Raw genomic sequence first — 21,209 nt, forward strand, 5'->3', positions numbered from 1 at the left:
TAATTTTTGATTTGTTCATATATGTTTACAAATTCTTTATATCTTCAACAAGTCCTCAAATGATGATTTGCAAAAAATTCTCCAGTTTGAGATTTGTTTTCCATTTCTTACTGGCTTCTTGTGAAGGACAAAACTTTTCACCTCAAAAAATATCCAATTTATCAACTTCTCCTTTTTAAAGGATCATGATTTTGGTGCAATAGGTAAGAAATATGCTACAAGCAAGGTCACGGAGATGTTCTTCTTTATGGCTGAAAGTCTTCACATTTTAGCCTTCAGATCTGTCTGTGAGGCATATTATGTTGACTTATGTACGGTATGAAGTAAAAATATATGTTAATTATTTTACATATGGATATCCAATTATTCCAGCAGTATTTCTTGAAGACACTCATTACTGATAGGTCTTACTGTTTCTGTTAAAATGCAGGACCAAAGATGGAGAACAAACTGCTGTACCTTCTGTTTCAGTGATCTAAATTACTCTCTTTATATCAGTAGTACATTCTATTTTTAAGTCAGGTTTGACAATAGGTATTATAATGTCTCTCATTATTTTGTCTCATTTTATGATATTTTATAATTTTTGTTCCTATGTATTTTTACTTTCACACTGGTTTATCAATTTATACAAAAACACCACTTGCTGAGATTTTTAAAGTGATCATATTAAATTTGGACTGGAGGGATCATTCCTGTTTTCAGAAATGCATTCTTACGTATTACATTCTTTTTCATGTGATTTAAAAGAAAACTGAATTAATCTTTAGGTTGGTAGTTTCTTCCATATAAAAATGACTGATTTTTCTTTTGAAATTACATTGCTGTGATCTAGTTAAATTCATTTATTAGTTTACCAAAATACACACGCATAGAAGGTCCTGCACCTTCTGATGCCCTTTCTGCCAATGGTGGACTGTGGCAAGAGTGGCTTCATAAGATTCTATTACCTCCATATAGTGCTGCTGCCTTATTTGTGTAAGCACTTCCTTTGTGTAAGCACTTTTCATTGTTAAGCTATAATTGAATGTATTTGTATACACAGTCTATAAAGATTTTTTGTATTAGGATCATGTTATTTGTGAACACAACAGCTTAATTTTTCTTTTCCAATTTACATGCCTAGAATTATTTTTTCTTTCCTTATTACTCTGGCTAGACTCTTCTTAGAGTCTTCTGAACAGAAGAGATAATATTAAATTCCATTTTTAAGATTTCTTTTATTTATTTATTTTTTTATTGGAAAGGCAAAGATACAGAGAGAAAGATCTTCAGTCCACTGGTTCACTCCGTAATTACCTCAATAGACAGAGCTGAGCTCCTCCCAAGCCAGGAGCCAGGAGCTTCTTCCAGGTCTCCCATGTGGGTACAGGGTCCCAAGGCTTTGGGCCATTCTCTGCTGCTTTCCCAGGCCACAAGCAGGGAGCTGGATGGGAAGTAGAGCAGCTGGGATATGAACTGGAGCCCACATAAAATCCTGGCGGATGCATGGTGAGGATTCAATCATTAGGCTATCACTCTGGGCTCCAAGAATAAGTGTTCTTATTGTAATTTTTCATTCAAGTACTAACTAGTATCAGAAAAAAAATCAAGTGTATTTGGAGTTTATAGAACCAAAAACTATATTCTCAATTGTAGGAGAAAAACATCAAGTCTTTCACGAGGAATGGCTTTGTGTCAAAGGCAAGCTACCTTTTTAACACAAGTTTGTTGAGAATTTTTATCATGAATGATTATTGGATTTGTAGGTTGTTTTACTGCATATATCAGCATCTTTTTTTCCCCTGTTTTTGGTTTCAAAATGCATTAACATAGAAAAAATGTGCAGTTGTTGATTTCTCCTAGCTGGTGCTGTTGACCTGCTCTCCCAATTCAAGGGTTTAGGATTTGGGATTTACATATTACCTTACAAAGGGGATAAAATGTTAAGTAGGAGTTTGAGGCTTCTTACAAGGGGGTACGGGTGAAGTTAGGCCTAGGTAGCTAGGAAGTAAATGCCACACAAGGAGTTATTTAGTGAGGTTTGTTATGCACACAGGAGTCCTCAAGTTACAACACCTGTCTGTAGCAATTCTCTTCCTGATACCAGAGATGAGACTTCTTTACACATGGAAATTTAGGTAACAGTAGTCCTCTCTTAGCCTAGGGTTGGCTTTCAGTGGTTTTAGTTACCCGCAGTTAGCTGTGATCTGAAATTACTAAGTATGGACTTTCAAAAATTAATAATTCATATTTTAAATGTCATGCTGTTCTGAATTGTGATAAAATCTTGCTGGAAGTAAAGCTGGTGGACTTCACCAGAACATTAGTAGTGATCTAATGGTACATCCGAAATGCAAATGTTATTTGCCTCATCATGCAGGCATTATGTCACCTCATGCAATTAGAAGAATAATGGTGAATTCAGTACAAAAGATATTTTGAGAGAGAGACCACCCACATTCATATAAGCTTTTATTACAGTATACCACTGTTGATGTTATGAATCTCTGTGATAAATTTCTAAATTAAGCTATTATTATTTGCATGTATATGCATGTATATGCATGTATATGAATAGTATTTTCATTTTCAGGCATCCAGTACAAGTCTTGAAATACATCTACTGCGGATGGAGTGCAGGAAGAGAGGCTACTGTATTTTCCTAAATGGAAATGTGCTCTGTTTCAGATTAAGAAGGGAGAAAGACAGCTCTCTGTTTTTTCTCATTGCTTTCAAATGCAAATAACATATAAAACTGGGGTATTTTGTACAGTATGTTGTCATCCCCTTCAGCAAAAACTAAAAAACATGAACAGCTACAGCACCTACACTCTCTTATTAATTTGTTTTGTCACAAACATATTCTCAGGAGAAGAAACTGATTGGCACCTTTGTCAATGGAGGCTACATGTGACCACCACCAAGGGTAATGCAACAACCCACATGCAGTGTGCCTTCTTCAAGGGCCATGAATGTAGGTTGCAGGAAACACGTCTTCACTACACGGGATGTTTGACAACATTCTGATTTTGTGAAATTGCTGCATTCCCCTGATCCTACCTTGTCCCCCAAGAGAGAGGATAACGTAGATACTTCATAAAGGGGGGGAAGGAAATAAGTTTCTTTATTTAATCTGCTTGGGAAGACTAAGTTTCAATGAATTTCCCCAATACATAGAGTTTTGTAGCTCTGAACAGGTGCAAAGCCGGTGCAGCCAGATTCCTCCTCATGACCTGGTAGTGATAAGATCTGAAACCTCTCTCCCTTAGGAGGCCACATGGAAGAATCCTCTACTCCACTTGCCATGCTTTTTTTTAATCTCACTTTTGCATGATGAATGCCTAATCTTGTCTTTTTCTAATTATCTTCCAACACAATTGATCCTAATTTCTCATTGTTAGAAGTCAAATTCTTCCACATTCTAAAAAAGGCATCAATGAACCATGGTTTAGATTAGCATTACTAACCTAAGGCACCGTGTGGGACACAAAATTGATCACAAAATGAAATCCATCCTCTAAGTTCAAAGTTCTCTCATACACAAATAGGTGCATCATGAGACAGGGTCAAGTGCCACATATAGGATACTAATAGAAAATCAAATTTTTGGAGCCACTGCATTAAGCAAGAAAGCATTCAGAACAGAGTTTATAGCTAATTATCAGGATGGATCTCTGAAACAGTGTTGGGGGCTGTGATCCAAATTTTCAGAAAATAGAGATGGGATTGGAACAAAGATAATCCTGAAACCTCCTAAGCAGAACAATTATTAATTCTTAACAACCCTTATTTTTATTTCCCTAACATTTGTGTATCTGAACATTCCTAGCGATTTAACAGTAGTGATTTTGAATTTTTTTAATCTACTTGAAAGGGAGTGAGAGAAGGGGACAACTCACACACATACAGAGAGAGAGAGGAAGAGAATTTTTAATCCATTGGCTCATTCCCTAACAGCCCCAACAAACAGGACTGGGTCAGATCAAAGCCAGAGGCTTGAAACATCATGTGGATCTCATTTAAGCAGTGAGTTCCAAGCACATAAGTCATCATCTGATTCCTTCCAGGGAACTGGACTGAAAGTAGAAGCAGGACTCCATCTCAGACACTTGGATGACATGTTGGTATTCCAAATAGCAGATTAATGTACTATGTCACAACACCTGTCTTAATAGTGCTTTAAACACACACACTGTACAACACACACAACACACAACACTATCAGCACAAGTAAATTCTTGGGGGATCTTCCTCTCCATTGCTCCTGCCTTCCCTAAAGACATCTAAGTTTATGCAGAAAGACAGTGTTTCAGTTTTCCCTTATTCCTTGTCTCCTCTTGCATATTTGTAAAGGAATTTACTATTCATCACGAGGGCTGATATGAACATGGCAAACATTGGAAAGTTACACAATTTCCATCATCCTGAAAGGCTCAGGTTCACTTCTTTCTAAGCTGATAATTGAAAAGCTCCTTGGCTGCCTACTGCTTACATTTGTTTTTCAGGTGGAGTCTCCAAAGCTCTTCTGGCTTTTCAACCTTGTTCTGGGCCCCTCCTCCTAACTCCCTTTCTCAGCAGAGATCTATGCAGGCAGTATGGCTAGCAGGCCTAAGCCTTCATTTCTAATGATTCTCAGGCTGAATCACATTGATTCCCACCCTTCACTGGCAGTCTGAAGTTGGGTCATTGCAACTTGCACGCAAAATCATTTTTACAAGACAGAACATAATTGGGAAAGTGAAGTTGTATTTTGAAGAGTAAGAGCATAATCTTCAGAATAATTCCAGTTGTATTCAAGGGCCAAAACAATGGGGCTAAAAAATTACATTGCTTAAGAAAGTCTCATAAGATTGTTTCCTGATGAAGAGAAAGGATAGTGGGTGGGAGGTGGAGATAGCATGAAAAAAAGGTAGCTTTACAAATGATCAGATAATTGGGAGGCGTAGGAAAAGTCTTTGCAGGGGAACACATGAAATATAATCCAAGGAGGAGAAGATGCATGGCATTAGACTGAGGTTTGGGAGAGTTTTGGAATCTCATGTTGGGTCCCTCAGTCAAGTATGAAACAAGATTACTTGTGGATGGAAGAAGACTAAGGATAGTGGGGGTGTAAGGAAAGCAGACACAGGACAGATGTAGCAGAAGAGTCCTTGATATTAGCTCTCCTGAGGAATAGAGAATTCAGAGGCTCAGTGAGGATGCAGCCAAGTCTGTAATAGTTATCGGAATGATGTGATTTGTTAACCATTCCCAGCAATGTTTAGTAGTGCAGAGGCAAGTTCAAAGGAAATCCTTCAATCAAATGCAACAAAGACAACGACTAATGTTGAGTGATAACGTATTTCAAGGGATGTTATTCATGCAGGATTTTAATAACATTTTCATCACTACAAAAATGAAACACACAATATCAAAATTCTTGTCAATTATGTGATCTGAGAAAAAAGAGAAAACATTACTGAAGTTCCTTATTAATCTTTCCCTGCTAGCCTAAGGCAAGAAAAATTCATCATCCAATTTCTTTTTCCATTACACTATTCTTCCATCCATTCAATAGTACTGAAATGTTAAGGCAAATCATTACTGTTTCCAAATTTTATTTACTTGTAGAAGTAAGCATTTTACCTTTAAACAAATGCACAATAATAATAATATAGCCAGAATCAACAGCTGCTATGATGGCAAGGTATGAGAGAGCAACTCCTGGCTGCTCCTTTCCCATTCCTGAAAATATCTGGGACGAACAGTCTCCCATTGTGAGTCACAATCCAACCCTGCACAGGATTGTCCACTACATTCAGATTTTACTACAAATTGTGGAGTTCCCATATTAACATTTCTTATCTTACATCCCTGTCATCTTCTGTTACAGTAAGATAAAACCCAGTAACAAAGCAGATCACCCAAGTTGAAATTCACGATAGTAGTCACTCATTGTAGCTTACACACACATTAACCGATTTCTCTCAACAAAGTATTTGCAATTTTCAAAATTCTGTCAAGCATTTTCACACAAAAATGGTCCATCAAAGTGGAGGGGCAGAAACACAGTCTTCTTACTAGAGGTTAGTGTCAAAAAGGCAAAGTCACAAAGACAGGAGACTAAGACCATGACGAGGGGCTGCAAGCTTAGTGCCACATCATGTTTAAATGTTCAATATATTCTTGAAGCCCTGCTGTACCAGGCTGCAAGTAAATGTGAAAGCTATTGACCGAAACCAACTGATATCGACAAAGCAGCACAACGCGACTTCAAATGAAAATAGGATTCATGATTAAAGCCGAAGAGTTTTGCTGTGCTGACATCATGTCTCCATTCATGACTTTATCAAATTTAAGAGAGAAACTGGAAAATAGAAAACCAAATCCATCAACTATAATCTAGTTCCTTTTCTCTCTGGTGCAATCATCAGAAGGCATGAAGAACGGGCTGTGTCACTTGTTATCTTTCTACAGCCTGTAACCGCTTAGGGGGAAACGCCTGTATCCTTCAAACTCCTAGTGTCAGAGGTGTTTGGCACAGAGGCGTCAGTGGGAGAGACCAGAGGTTGCCCTGGGGAAGCAGAGGACGCGCCAAAAGGACGTGTTGACCGTTTGAGACCACCGGTCAGCTGCTTCCTCACAGATACACCACCTGGAGGAAATTCTGTCTCCTTCAAGGAGGGCTTTTTGAGGAAAGGGATGGGGTGGCCAGGAAGGACTGGCACAAGTAGAATTCAGGGAGCTCAGTGACGTCAGGAGGAAGCAGCTACGCAAAGGATGGGCTGCAAACTCACCTGAAGAAGCAGAAACTGCACACATATGAAAGGTGAGAGGGCGTGGGCCCTGGGTCTCCGTGGACGCAGGAAAAGTGAAACGCCCACCAGCGGGCTCTCACTGCCCAGGATTAGGTCTACGGTTGTCTCAGCAGCTCTTCCCGCCCTGGGCGCCAGGGACAAACCCTGCCTTGCACAGTCGGGGCTGACAGGAAGGCAAAGCCAGACCTGCCCCAGGTCTCCAGCGCCAGCAAGCGGGAATGCCCCGCGACCCCCTCCCGCGCCGGAGGCCAAGAGACACCTTCACCTTCCCTCCCCACCTTCTCCAGGCCCTCTCGCTCCTCACAGCATCGGTCTCTATGGCGACCTGAGACCGCAGCCCCCATTGGGCCGTTCAATATGAGGGCCGGGCCAATGAGGAGGGCCAGGCTTCTCGCTCCGACCAATCGGGCCGGCGCGGAGCAGGTCCCTGGGACGGCAGCGTGCTGACGTTCCCGGGAGCCTGGGGCTGGCCGGGCAGGCGGGCTGGCGGCCGGGCGGCGGGCGGTGGCGGCTTCTTCTGGGCAGTAGAGGGGGCTCCGGGGCTGAGTCCGCGTCGACGCCGGCCGCGGAGGCGGCACCATGGGCACGGGGTAGAGGGGCAGGTTGGCCACCGCCGCCAGCGGGGGTGGTGGGAGAGCCGCTCCGGGGGAGGGGGCGGGTGGGGGAGGGAGGGGGCGGGTGGCCGCTCGGCCGCGTTACTTTTTAAAAATTTTTTCGGGTGTCGCTGCGGCGACTACCCCCCCGGCGTGGATGTCCCTGATCCCTGGAGCGACGACGGCAGCTGCCTGACCTGGAAAGTAAGTGCGCGGGCACACGCGGGAGGGCGCGGAGACTCCTGCGCCCCGAGACTCCCCGAGACCCCCTCCCTGGCCCCAGCGCCCTGGCCCGGACCTGCCCGCCGCGGGGCCGGGCACCTCCCTCCCGTTACTCCGTCCTCAACGCCTCGCGGCCGCCTCGGCTTTCCTGCCCCGCCTCGTGTTCTTGCCGGCACTCGCCTGCCTGCTCCCCTCCCCCGCGGCGGGCGCACAAGTTTCACCCTCCATTTGCTTTTCCCGGAGGGTCTCCGTTGGACCCCCGCGCACGACCCGATCGCTCCTCAAGTGTTACTGCTTGGATCCCGGCCTCCGTGCCCCGAACTTGAGCGCAGTGCCCGGCTAGCCTGGATGTGTGCCCTGCACCTTCCCGGCTGTCGCTGCCTGCTTCGCCGCCCTGCGCCCAGGACACCCCGGGGCGCCCGCCTTCCCCCAGTGTTCCGGGCTGCCCAGCATGCTGTCCTTCGTGCTCCAAAGGCTACATCCTGGCCGTGGCGCTGGCCGCTTTCTCCTACGGCCCTGCTGCGCGTGCCATCGTGTGGCGTTTGCTCCAAAGTCCCCCACTCGTGCGTGTCCTGCGTCCCTCCGCCGCCTTTGATCCAGTGTGCACCCCTCTCCTCGCAGTGCTCAGGCTCCACTTTTGCGGTTCGTGGCTCCCTAGCTGCCCTCCTGCGCCTCCGCTTGCTTTTCTCCCCTACCTGCCTGGAGTTGGAGCAGTGCTGCGGCACCCTCCAGTGGGTTGGATGTCCCTGCCCGTCCCAGTCCTCTCCCCTTTGCTCCCCTAACTGTGAGGCCAGGGGCGACCTGCGAGGCTGAGATTTTGCTGCGTGTTGGCCGAGTGCGACAAACAGCGCTGGCGGTGGAGACACCAAGGTAGTTGCAGCGGCTCAGGGCGCAGCAGTAGTCAGGTGTGTGTGTGTGTGTGTGTGTGTGTGTGTGTGTGTGTCCGTCCAGGGGGTGACGCGCGCTGCCAGCTTTTGGGCTGGCGACAGATTGTGCTGGAATGCGAGGAATGCACCAGGGGCAGAGTCCACGAGGCCCGCCTGGCTGCACTAGCCCTATTCCCAGCTCAGCTCTCCCTGCACAGCCAGAGGTCACTAGAGCATCTTTGGAGCTGGTGAGCCTCCCCTGAACTCCTCTCCTCCCATGGCTTCTCTCCATGCGGCAGAGAGGGCTGCGGAGGGAGAACTCGCTGGTTCTTGAGCTAGCCTTTCCTCTGGGTTCTTACTGCATTGGTCGCCGGGAGTGTGAATTTGCTGCCGATGGCAGTGCAGCCAAGGTTATTAATCATTGCACGGGATTCTGCAAGTTTGGTTTGCAATATTTGGATAGCGCTTGGTGTTTGTTAGTGTTTTCTGAAAATCTGCAAGAACAAGGGGCCAAAGGCTCTTGGATTAATGAGCTTGCAGCCAAATATTTTAGTTCTCACCAAAAATGCCTGCACGGGGATGAACTGCAAGAGAGCTTGAATGCAGCACTTTGCTGGTCCCGAAGAACTGCAATTTTTCCCCCTTTTCATAGTGGTCTGTGTTTAGACCTTGTATAATAATGAATAGAAACAGAGAAGCAGTGTTTGGTCAGCGATGGGACAGATAGAACTGTCTGGTACAGTTAAATTTGGGGCGTGTCAGTTACTACTGGAGTAACATGGGGACACCACAATCATGTATATTTTCAAGATGTAATTTATTACCGGAGAATAAAGGTTCTTGTTTTATAAGTCTCAAAAATAAATGCTGTCCTAAGACTCTGAAAGAATAGTAATTATTCATATGTAAAATCAGTGAAGTATAGCATGAATTTTGACCACATTTATTTGTCTTTAATCCAGAAAAGGAAAATGATGACATGATGATGCTGTAGAACTAGGGAATTTCATTTTTTAAGGGAAGATAGGAGACTGCTTTTTTTTAATGCAGTATGTCGCGGTAAAAGTATTCATTTTGGTGCCTGTGAAGCAGTTATGATAATGGCGCCATGAAAATGAGAACAGCCAGTGTTGGAAAATAGGTGCATCTTTATGTTGAAGCACATAGTGTGTTACCCTTTGATTTGACACAGTTTTCTTTGGAGATTTCATTTACTATGAGCCTCTATTTAGCTGGTTATTTTATCAGGTTCAGTAAAATGGTAATGTCATTTGTCCAACCAATCAGCTGTCATGCAACCTCTACTTTGTGTGGATCAAGTGCAAAGAAAAGTGTAAGATGAGTCTTTTTTTTTAGTTAAACAACTGAATAAGAAAAATAGAAAAAACAATACTTGGCATTTGACATTGTTCATCTTTTGGTTGCTGTGTTGTTGAGGTAAATCTATAATCAGTGAAGCTTTTCATTTTGAGGTTTAATTTGTGTGCTGTAATACTGTTGAGGCACTTGGGGAGGTGTTTGTGAATGCCAGCAGGAAACTTTTATTATGTAACAAGATCAGATTGCAGGAGTTTAAGGGGAGTTGACTCGATTTGATGCTGAGATTAGAAAGTAAGAACAAACTGAGTTTCTTTGCTGCATTGGATTAAAAATGTGTTCAAGTTTGTATGTATCTATGGGTATGCACACACATATGTATTTATGTGTATATGACTTAGTTGCACAAAGTTTACCTGCCTCAGGTAAAAAGTAGGCTTCTAGTTGGAAATACATTGTGTTGGTTAAAGATATTTGTAGAGATGTTTTAAACTGATGAATCTTCACAACTAAAAACATTAGGCCATGCTTTGATTAAAGTGTATTCTTGCCCCACCCTCTATTATTACATACGAAGAAAGTGCTGAACTTGTATGTTGTACTGAAGAGTCTAAATTGGGGAAACTGAAGTCTAGGTATCTTGATTCTAGTCTATACTGTTTTGGGGAGGGACAAAGGGGAGAGAGGTAGTGATGGAAAACGTAGGAGCAAAGGAAGGAAGAAAATAAAGTTATATGTTTTTTAGCCGGAAAAAAAAAAGTGCTATATTGACTAGCTGAACAAATCTAATTATGTGAATAACTGTGAAACATTTGAGTTTAAAGAAACTACCGAATTCATTTTAGTGTAAAAAAAATTTAGCAATTATATGGCCTTGAGCACTTGGATTAAGCCTGTAGTAATTCAGAATTGCAGTTTTCCTTTTCTGATCAGTACAAATTGTCAAAGTGGCACAAGAATTTGAAATTTCCGTCAATTAATTTTTAAAAACCTAATTATCACCTGTTTGTAAACTAAGTGATTCCCATGTTGTTGACTAGAGTTTGATATAAGTATAGAATTTTCCTACCATGAGTGATGCCAGCCATCTGGTAAGTGCAGTCCTTTACTGAAGTCTTTGAAGTAGTAAGCTGTTTTTACAAATGCTTTGTAATGGGATGCATTCTTTTTCAGTGCTTGATTCTAAAGAACATCATAACTTCATACCTGATTGGTAGAAAGAGTAGCAGTTATTCTGGAGTTGTGCTTGGGGAACACATATCCATGGAATCTGGTATCAATTTGGGAAGTTGCTCTCAGGCCTTCGGTGTACTGGGAGAGATAGATAATTGCTCCTTTAGTGTGCTAAATGGTTCCGTGGTGGCTTTCTTGCAGTGAAGAGAAAAAAGAATTGGAAACCATGTATTAGATATGTTTAGAGAATTAAAGTAAATACTTATTTTATCCAGGCTATAACAACAGTAGTTACAGGGAGAGAGGGAGGGAAGAGGGAAGAGAGAGGGGAAGAAAAAGAGAATGGGGGCGAAGGGGAGGGAAGAACGAGAGAGAGAGAGAGAAATAAATAAGAATAATACTTGTGCTTTCTGGATCCACAACATTCAGATATTTCTCACATTGTCACTAATAATTCAGTAGAATTCATCTTTTTTTTTTTTAATGATTAATTTGTTTTGGTTTGAGGGGCAAAGTTTGGGAGAAGGAGAGACAGAGAGAGATCTTCTGTTCTCTAATTCACTCCCCAAGTGGCAGCAATGGCCTGAACTGAGCCCATCTGAAACCAGGAGCCTCTTCCAGGTCTCTCTTGGTACAGGGGCCCAAAGACTTGGCTGTCTTCTGCTGCTTTCCCGGCCACAAGCAGGGAGCTGGATGGGAAATGGAGCAGCCAGTACTAGTACTGGTGTCCATATGGGGTGCCAGTGCCACATGGGGAGGCTATCCTGCCATAGTGCCATCCCTGAAATTAATTTTTTGGGGTTGTACTATCCCTTTGATATCGGGGATATCTGTTGATGGTATTTTTCTGTTAAAGTTAGAAATGATTTAGACATTTCATTCATCGTTAGATTAAATTGCTTCCCCCCCATAACTTGAATGTAGTTTTATTTGATGTACCAATAAACACTGGCCACATTTCTGATCATTTTATTCATACTCCTGGTAATATTATAGTTTATTATGACTCATTTATAATGATTTGTTGCAGATGATAAAATGTTAAGGATTGATTATGAAGTTTTAACACTGTGAAATATACAAATTATAATATGGATGTGTCAGAGTTATTTTAAGTCATGTCCTGTGGAGTTTTATTTGAGTGGGTGCTACTTCTTATAAGCATGTACCGTATCATATGGTCCTCACAAACTACACAAGTCACTATGAAATGTAGGCAGGGATGAGGACAGGGGAGCCTCAACCCTGTTTATCTTTGATAGCCAAGTTTGTTTGACTGCTAGGTATGCTGTAGGTTAATTAGAAATTGGAGAGCTGCAAATATCCAAAGGTGTTAATCCCACTCGTTCCTCCCCACACCACCATCACCACTGTCACTACCATATCTGTTTGAAAAGGAGGGAAAGCACCCTTTCAGGGGCCCCAGGGTCCTTGCTACTTGCTAAAGATATAGAAGTGGTATCTAGTAATCCAGATTGAATTTAGACTGCAGATGGGTTTTGTCATAAAGATATTACTTAGGCAATTCAGTAAAGTGAAGTGAGGCTCTCCCAGTAGTCTCCAGGCTTTAGGGGCCTGGCCTGGAAAACCTTGGAATGTGGTTTTTCATAGAAACCCACCCTCCATTTACAAATAAACTTTGGAAACAGTGAATGGGAGGTTCCTGAAATTCCGGTCCAGCCGGAGCTCGCTCTTAAATTGCACACATGAGAAATTTGGGGAAAAAAGACCTGAAACGGGCCCGGCGGCGTGGCCTAGCGGCTAAAGTCCTCGCCTTGAAAGCCCCGGGATCCCATATGGGCGCCGGTTCTAATCCCGGCAGCTCCACTTCCCATCTAGCTCCCTGCTTGTGGCCTGGGAAAGCAGTTGAGGACGGCCCAATGCATTGGGACCCTGCACCCGCCTGGAAGACCCAGAAGAGGTTCCTGGTTCCCGGCTTTGGATCGGCGCATCGGCCCGTTGCGGCTCACTTGGGGAGTGAATCATCGGACGGAAGATCTTCCTCTCTGTCTCTCCTCCTCTGTGTATATCTGGCTGTAATAAAAAAATGAATAAATCTTTAAAAAAAAAAAAGACCTGAAACAAGGATTTGGGTGGTCTTCCACTAAATCTTGTTGTCTTGAAAGATCATTTAACATTTGTGTGGTAGCATCCTCCTTTCTAAAAACTGCAGAGTTTAGTTTGGGCTTTTCTGGAATTGAATTGCATTTCAGTGCAAAGTCTTGAAGTTCTCTGTGTCTTCTGTTTTTAAGGAAGAGAAGGGCTTTCTAAGCATGCATGTACGTAGTGTGTAGTCAGCTCTGTTCCCTTTGTATTCAAACATTGCAGTGAAAGGGAAGTTAAGAGTTCTCTTTTGAGACTTTTGAGCCTCCTTTACATTCATTTTATATAGAAAATAAGGCAGAAGCAATAATGTAGACAGTGATTTCCTGGTTTTGCTCTCTTCCCCTGACCCATCCAAAGTTAACTGTTTATGCTTAACAAGTGAGGCTCCTGAAAGTGGCTGGCTGGGAGGCAATGAGGCGTCATAGCCTTTTGAATGTTGGGGTTCAGTTCTGGCACTGCACCTTGCTGACTGTATAACCTGGGAAATTATATAGGTCTTTGGATCATATTTTGCTTATCTATAAAAATGAGCGATGGAAGTACCCATATCATGTGGTTGCTGTGGGGATTAACTGAGTTAATACATGCATGACACTTACAAACAGGGCCTGGCCCAAGGCCAGCAGTTAATACATCTAAGACATCATTTTTATTCTTACATTATGTGGCTTTATGATACGTTTGGCAGCGTGTATTATATGCCTGGCAAATTGTTGGCCTGATTTCTGTGAGTTTAGTCAAAACAGTTATGGAATTATGCAGTATATTTCAGGGAAGAGATAAACAGCTGAATAAAAATTATTATGAGTTTAATACTGTGAAAGACATTGTGTGCAAAAAGAAAAAGTACGATAATTAAGAACTTTTAAAATAGAAATGTAGTTTCTATTTTAGATGATGTTCAGACATTAAATACTAGGAACCAAAAAGTTGTAGGAGGTTTTAGTAAATACATGTAAATACATTGTTACTTTTGGAAATTGAAATCTGGTGGGATTACTATGTAAGAGGTGGAAGAGAAACACTTGCAGTATGTGAAACATACTTTTTACATATGTATTCAGTAGTTGCATTGTTCATCCTAGGTAATGGCCATTTGACACAATGCCAGTTTATGACTTGTTAGGGTGCTGATTATTTAACACCTTTTGCCCAAAAGGCAGCTTATAATTTAATTCATTAAGCTGTATTTTTCTGTCCAAAATTAATTACTATTTAAACTTTTAAGTGAATGCTTGAGATCAGCAGGATGCTAACAAAGCAAGGAGAAAAGTCTTGAAAAGCAGCCACCAGCAGGCATTATGATGCAGAGTATCCCAAAGCAGCATGCCTGTGATGGAGACTTCCAATCCAGCTTCCTGGTCATGCATCCTGGGAGGCATCAGAAAACAGCCACAGTACTTGAATTCCTGCCATCCATGTGGGAGACCCAGAGATGTTCCTGGTTTCTGGCTTCAGCCTGACACAGCCCCGGCTGTTGAAGGGATTTGGGGAGTGAACTAGTAGATGGAATAGCTTCCTCTACCTCCATGTCTCCCTTTCTTTGATACTCCAGCTTTCAAATTAAGAGAAGAAAAGAACTTAATATGGTGGTTTGGAAGATACTTGGTATAAGCCAGTGGGCAATGGTTTAATAGGTATCAAGAGATTTTAGTTCTAGTCCTCATTTTGCCACTGGGCAGGCATACATCCCATGAGAAAGTCAGTTGGTTCCTTGGGTAGTTGTCTCATTTGTGAAATGAGGGAGTTGGAATAAATGCTCTCCAGAGCCCATATAGTACTCAGATTTCACTATTAGAACATCAAGCTCTCTCTTTCTGTTACATTTTTCCCTTGTTAAGCATGTCTTGCCTTTTCAAGAATTTGTTGCAATTTACCTTTTGAGACAAAGGGAGAAAATTAAAATTGTTTACCTGGAATTCTCAGCGCATAAAAATAGAAGTGTTGCAGTGCAGTGAATACATGACCTGTACAGTCCACTGGCTCTGTTTCCCTTGTGCAGTCATGGTGTGAATTAGCCAAGGAGTGAGGCTCCCCTGGGCTCTTCATAGCTGAGCACTGAGTTCTGATGACTACTGCACTGTCTCTCAGTGTCGCACAGCCCTGCACTACCAGCAAGTGCTTGTGTTCATTGGAGGTGTCACTCTGAATGAGACACACTTTCCCAGAAGTTGGATGGAAACAGAAGGGGGAATTAAAATGACAGTTGTAATGGGAAAAGCCCTACGTATAATTTGCCCACATGGTTCGATTTATCCTCCAGGAATCTGAGATAAAGTTGTTCCTCTGAAAGTATGCCTTCTATGAATACTTATATTTGTAGGAACTCACTGATCCAGATCTGATTATGGATTATAGGTTAATTTTCAACTCTTGATTTTTACATAAGACAATCTACTAGTGTGGTGAAATTGGGGTGGATTTCAACAGGATGATTTGCTTTTAACATGAGTTTGTGCTCTTGCAAGAAGAAAAAACATTTTAAAATTCAGTGAAGGAGAGATTTCCCTAAATTTGATTCTCTCCTGCCCCCAACCAGGGAGTTTGAAGCCCATATAGAACTTTAACATGCAGATGTCAATAAAATAATAGTTTCTTTTGCTAATTGAATAAGCACATTGCTTTTCACTATACTGTTAATAAATGCAACATTCAGTCAATTCTCAGCATCGTGCCCAGAGTAGACACTTGCACAGCCTTTCCTGCTTCCTGTGTGAGTTACTTTGTTCTGTTTCATTGTGTCTTGCTTTAAAATGATTCATTTTAGCTTATTTTAGTGACATTCATCAGTTCCCTGCTTTATATTAAGACTCTTTGCTAAGCATCTTAGCCAAAAAGGGAGTTTTACAATCTGGTGGATTAGTAATGTTAGTCTCTGTCTGAGGTATTCATGGTAGCTTTTACAATCTGGTGGGAAAAATGTGGCACATAAATGGGAAAAGATTGTTCCTTACATACTTTGCTACACAAATAAACAAAATTGTTTTACAGGTGTTTAGGATAAGCTGTACAATGAGTAAGTTTTAGTTCATACTCCTTGTTTCTTAGGTGTATGTAAGTTGACACTTAGCCTGAATCTAGATATATAGATTGATAGATGCCCCTGCCACTACTGTTGGTTTTCTTTGAAAGAGCCTGTGTCTGAAAATGACGACATAGTGATTTAAAAATATAATCATAAACTTGATATTCTCTGGAAACATGTTATTGTTAGCTTGTTTAAAATGATGAAGATTATTATTTATGAGGGACCCTGTTGTATGCCTGAGGACTGCCATTTTAGTAAGTTCTTATTTGTTTTTTCATCTAGAAGTACTTTGCTTTATTGCATTGTATGCTTTCATTCTTTATGCAATTTATGTGCCATAATAAATCCAACTTATTGAAGATATTTCCTTCTGTTGTTATGAGTAAACAGAATGTTTTTAAAATCTCTTATGAAATTTGCTGGAATAAATGGTCTCATTAAATTTTACTTTGGATCTCCTATTGATGCACCATTTTATGTTTACCACTTACTGTCAATTTGTCCATGAATGAATGAGAAGCACAGTCAGTTTTAACTATACAGTTAGTTGAAAGAATCGGAAAACCTAACTGAACTTTAACAACAACTCCTATTTTTTGATACCTGTGATAAATTACTGAGTAAATGTCTAATGGCTTCTTAAAAGATAAAAAATAAGTGTCAGTCTGAAATCTTCACACGGTGTTTAGACCAGGATTGACCCGTCAAAATAGCGTGCGGAACTTAGAACACCGTATCCATAGGCAGTAGTTTAGGGAAGTCTGCCATCTGACAGATGAGCTGCAGTTTACCAATTCCTTCAACTCACTAAAATTACTAACATCCAGTGTCTGTTTCTTCATGCTTAATTTTGGCCACATCCTGGTTCTTGAGGCATTAAATGAGTGAGTTTTGAGTTCTAGTTTTGGAACACCTTTATCCATTTTCTTTTGGATATTTTTTTTTCTGCCTAACACTTATCCTCTGTCCTTTTGTAAGCTGCCTTTGGAGACCCTTAATACCATTTATGATGCGTGTTTCAAGGAAATGATCTCATTTGCACCCATGTGGGAGACCTGGAAGGAGCTCCTAGCTCCTGGTTACAGATTGGCTCAGTTCTATCTGTGCGGCCCCTTTGGAAGTTAAACAGTGGATTGAAGATCTTTCTCTTTGCCTTTCCTTCTCCCTGTAAATCTGACTTTCCAATGAAAATAAATAAATGTTAAAAGAAAGTTATCTTTGTAATATAACTTGCCAGATAAATAATTCATTACATCAAATTCCTCAGTAAAAACATTAATTAGAAGGTTTTAAACAAGTTGATTCATACTCACTTTAACCTTAATTGCATAAATGACACAGTGTGATGCCTGTACAGGATATTATTTTCAGATTTCCTAGGCAGGGATCAGCACCAATACCAGCAAGGTCAGGCTTTGAAAAGGTGATGTTGAGGGAGCTTTGGTCATTGTCTTTTAAGAGTTTAGAACAAGGGGAGTGTTCTTATCAAAAACTGCACAAGTGTTTCAGGTTGTATAGTACTTTGGGGTTTTGGATTAGGGTTATGCAAGCTGTTAATATGTTTTGCTCAGTCAGGTGAAGAGCTAAGGACAAACATTGTAATTTAAAACATAGTTTTTCAAAGGAAATTGTCATGAACTGCCAAGTACTACAGAGTTACATTGTTAAAAATAATAAAGTAGAAAGTGTCATAGTTTATTTTGGTCAGATGGAGTCAGAAAACCATTTTTTTGGTTTTGGCAATAAAGTTAGAATTAAACATTTTGTTGTCTTCTCCCCCTCAGGTAATTACCTGAGGTAATCACTGTAATAAAATTTAAGCAATTTGTCATTTTTGATCCATATTTTGCTGTGTTTAAGAAGATTTTTACTTTTATTTAAAAGAGACAGAAATATCCTCCGTCCACTGAGTCACTCCCCAAATGGCTGTAGTGGCCATAGCTCAGTTAGTCTTAATCCAGGAACCAAGTGCTTCTTCCAGGTCTCCCACATGGGTGCAGGGTCCAAATACTTGGAAACCATCCTCTGCTATTTTCCCAGGCCGTTAGCAGGGAGATGGATTGGAAGTGGAGCAGCCAGGACCAGTACCAGTGCCCATAGGGATGCTTGTGCCTCAGGTGGGGAACTAGTGTGCTATGCCACCGCACTGGTCCCATATCCTATTTATATATGTGTATCTATATAATATATACATTATGTATGTGTATATATAACATATACATTATACATGTATGTATTTTTTCTAAGATATTTTGCTCATGTGAAAGACAAGGTAAATTATCCCATTTCTTGATTCATTCCTCACATGCTCGTTGTGGCTGGGGCTTCATCTCCTGTAGGTTGTAGGTACCCATTCTCTTGAGCAGTAGCCTGCTGCTTTGTGTAGGGCTCATCAGCAGGAAGCCAGAATTCAACCCCAAAGCTCCCAAGTGGAATGCAAGCATCCCAGGTGTCTTTTTTAAAAAAAAATATTTATTTATTTTTATTTGATAGGCAGGGTTACCGAGAGAGAGAGAGAGAGAGAGAGAGAGAGAGACGTCTTTCATCTGCTGAGTCATTCCCCAAATGGTCTAATGGCTGGAGCTGGACAGGCCCAAAAACAGCTTTCTGCAGATCTCCAGTGTGGATTCAGGTGCCCAAAGTCATGGACCATCCTTTTCCACCTACCAGTCCATTTGCTGGGAGCTGAATTGGAAATGGAGCATCAAGGATTAGAACCACTGCCCATACATGACGCTAGTACTGCAGACAAGCTGGTGTAATATTTCCCTGCCTCCGCATGTTTTAACCATCATCTCAAATGACCATACCCAGTCTTCTTATGAGGTGATTATGAAGTCACATACTGTTGCAAGAAGTAAGTCCACATGTGTGTGCCCTTTACCCAGTTTCTTCTAGTGCACACTATGTTGTAAAATAGCCAGGATGTTGACATTGATGTGATTGAGGTCCCAAGCAATTCTACTGTAAGGTTCCCTCATTTTGCAATATTGCAACTAAGGTGATATATCTCTCCTAATCTCATCCTTCCTTAATTCTTGGCAATCTAAGCTTGTTTTCTTTATTTTTTTTCCCCCTACAGCCTAATTCTTTAGAGATTTTGCTCCAGATTGCTTTATGGGTGAATAGGATGTTTTGCTTGGTTACTGAATATTATTCCAAAATATGAATGTAGCACAGTTTAGCTATAACCTGTTGTTTTTTTTTATGGCTATTACAAAAGACCTATTATTAATATGTGTGTAGGTTTTGTTTGTTGGCATAAGTTTCCATTTTGCCAGGGAAGTGTTCATGTATTAAATGATAATTTTAAGGGTTTCATATAAAAATTATTCACTGACAGGAGACCTCTGTGACTCAGCGATTATTATCCATGTATTGGTAACTTAAGACAAAATTAGCTAGCAGATTTTTACCTTTGGTAGAATACAAAAACTTGTTTATATGAAATTATGACTTTTATCTCGTTACCATTTTGTAAATACTACTTCCTAAGAGTTGCTTTTAACAAAAGTTCAGCATTGATTTATATGGAATTGTTAAAGTAGGTTTGTAGCTTAACTTCAGGGTTTGTTTTCTTTTTGGTTCTGTCATATTTTGTTTTAGGTAGCAAGTATATTGAATTACCTGTAAAAATACCATTATTTTAAAATGTAATTGTTTGTGTTGGCTCTTACAGAATTTCATTTACAGATATCACCATTGGTAATAAATATTCATATCAAAAAACACTTAACTGGTCACCATGCTCACCAGGTGGGGATGTAAAATGAGTCAAAATCCTTGTCTGTGATTTTAATAAGTTCAACTGTCAGGTTGAAGCCAACAAACATACCGAATACTTTCAAAGACTATTTCCTAAAAAAAAGAACATTTCTAAAGAAAGCTTTTCTAACCCCCTTCCTCCATTATTTAGCATTATTATTGTATGATTTTTTTTTTAAAGATTTATTTGTTTTTATTGGAAAGTCAGATATCCAGAGAGAAGGAGAGATGAAGATGTTCTGTCTGCTAGGTCTCTCCCCAAGTGACCGCAGTGGTCAGAACTAGGCCGATCTGAGTCCAGGAGCTTCTTCTGGATCCCACACAGGTAAAGGGTCCCTAGGCTTTGGGCCATTTTCTGCTGCTTTCCCAGGCTACTAGAAGGGAGCTGGATGGGAAGTGGAGCAGCCAGGATATGAATTGGCGCCCATATGGGAGCCTGTCACATGTAAAAAGGCAAAGATTGAGCCACTAGTCTATTGCACGGGTTCCTATTGTTCTTCTGAGGAAAATGTTGAAATAGTACCTGGCCTAAATGAATACTTTGTAACTTTATAATTTAATTAGTTTTTATTAATGTGTTTTCTAGCTTGAAGGCCAGATGATTATTTCCCGGATTTAAAAATTTTTATGCATTTTTTTCCATTTTCATTTGAAAGGCAGAGAGAGTGACATAGAGCCTCTCTTTTGTGTTTAACTCACCAAATGCCAGCATCAGCCAGGACTGGGTCAGACCAAAGCCAGAAACTGGGAACTCAGTCCAGGTCTCCTGTGCTGGGACAGGGACACAAGGGCAGGAGACATTTTTACTGCTGCCTTTCAAAGTTCTCAGTAGCAAGAAGCTAGAGATGGGAAGCAGTGTAGCCAAGAGCAGAACTCGGCACATTTTTGTGGGTTATGCCTCCAAAGACTTATTTGCTGCATCATTTACCTGCCCCCACCATCACGTTATTTGAATACTTTTATATTTTGTTCTGTATTACTGATATTCACCGTGACTTTTTTTTTTATTACTAATGCTTTAGTCTTCTGAAACTATTGCCATGAAAATAAATGTGGACTGTCAGTCAATTTTAAACTGCCGCTATATAATATACTTAATTTGTGCTTTTAAAAATTTGATCCTTTTTCTGCATTTGAATGATAAAGCCTCAATGCTCTTTAAGACTTCTACAGTTCTTGGTCAGTGAGCTCTTGTTGAGTTCTCATGGACCCCTACTAGGGGAAGCCTTCCTGACTTCCTAGATTGAAATTTTCCCCTGTGCTTTTCCTAATTTGTACTTTCTGTGAGCTCTTGCCACATTGTGTTCAGATCTCCAGTTTCCTGGCTATGTTGTGATCCCTGCCCAGGTAAGATCTGTGT

General features: G+C 41.1%; 2 protein-coding genes across 15 annotated transcripts in view; one reads left to right on the plus strand and one right to left on the minus strand.

Moving 5' to 3' along the window:
* The window catches only part of CCDC148 (coiled-coil domain containing 148), a 248,390-nt gene extending 241,323 nt beyond the window's left edge, over nt 1-7,067 (minus strand). For both annotated transcript variants that reach the window (XM_058664511.1, XM_058664510.1), the window contains exon 1: nt 6,759-7,067. In XM_058664511.1, the coding sequence (XP_058520494.1) occupies nt 6,759-6,783 (25 nt within the window). In that variant the 5' untranslated portion in view covers nt 6,784-7,067. The remainder of the gene's footprint in view (nt 1-6,758) is intronic.
* A 374-nt stretch (nt 7,068-7,441) lies between these two features.
* The window catches only part of PKP4 (plakophilin 4), a 236,643-nt gene continuing 222,875 nt past the window's right edge, over nt 7,442-21,209 (plus strand). For 9 of the 13 annotated variants that reach the window (XM_004577144.4, XM_058664500.1, XM_004577145.4 and 6 more), the window contains exon 1: nt 7,451-7,576. The gene's annotated coding sequence lies outside the window, so the exon portion shown is untranslated. Of the gene's footprint in view, nt 7,577-21,209 lie in introns of all 13 variants that reach the window. The other 4 variants (XM_058664506.1, XM_058664503.1, XM_058664502.1 and 1 more) reach the window with 2 other exon arrangements.

This window comes from Ochotona princeps, chromosome 5 (assembly GCF_030435755.1).
Source record: "Ochotona princeps isolate mOchPri1 chromosome 5, mOchPri1.hap1, whole genome shotgun sequence".
Lineage (NCBI taxonomy): Eukaryota > Metazoa > Chordata > Mammalia > Lagomorpha > Ochotonidae > Ochotona > Ochotona princeps.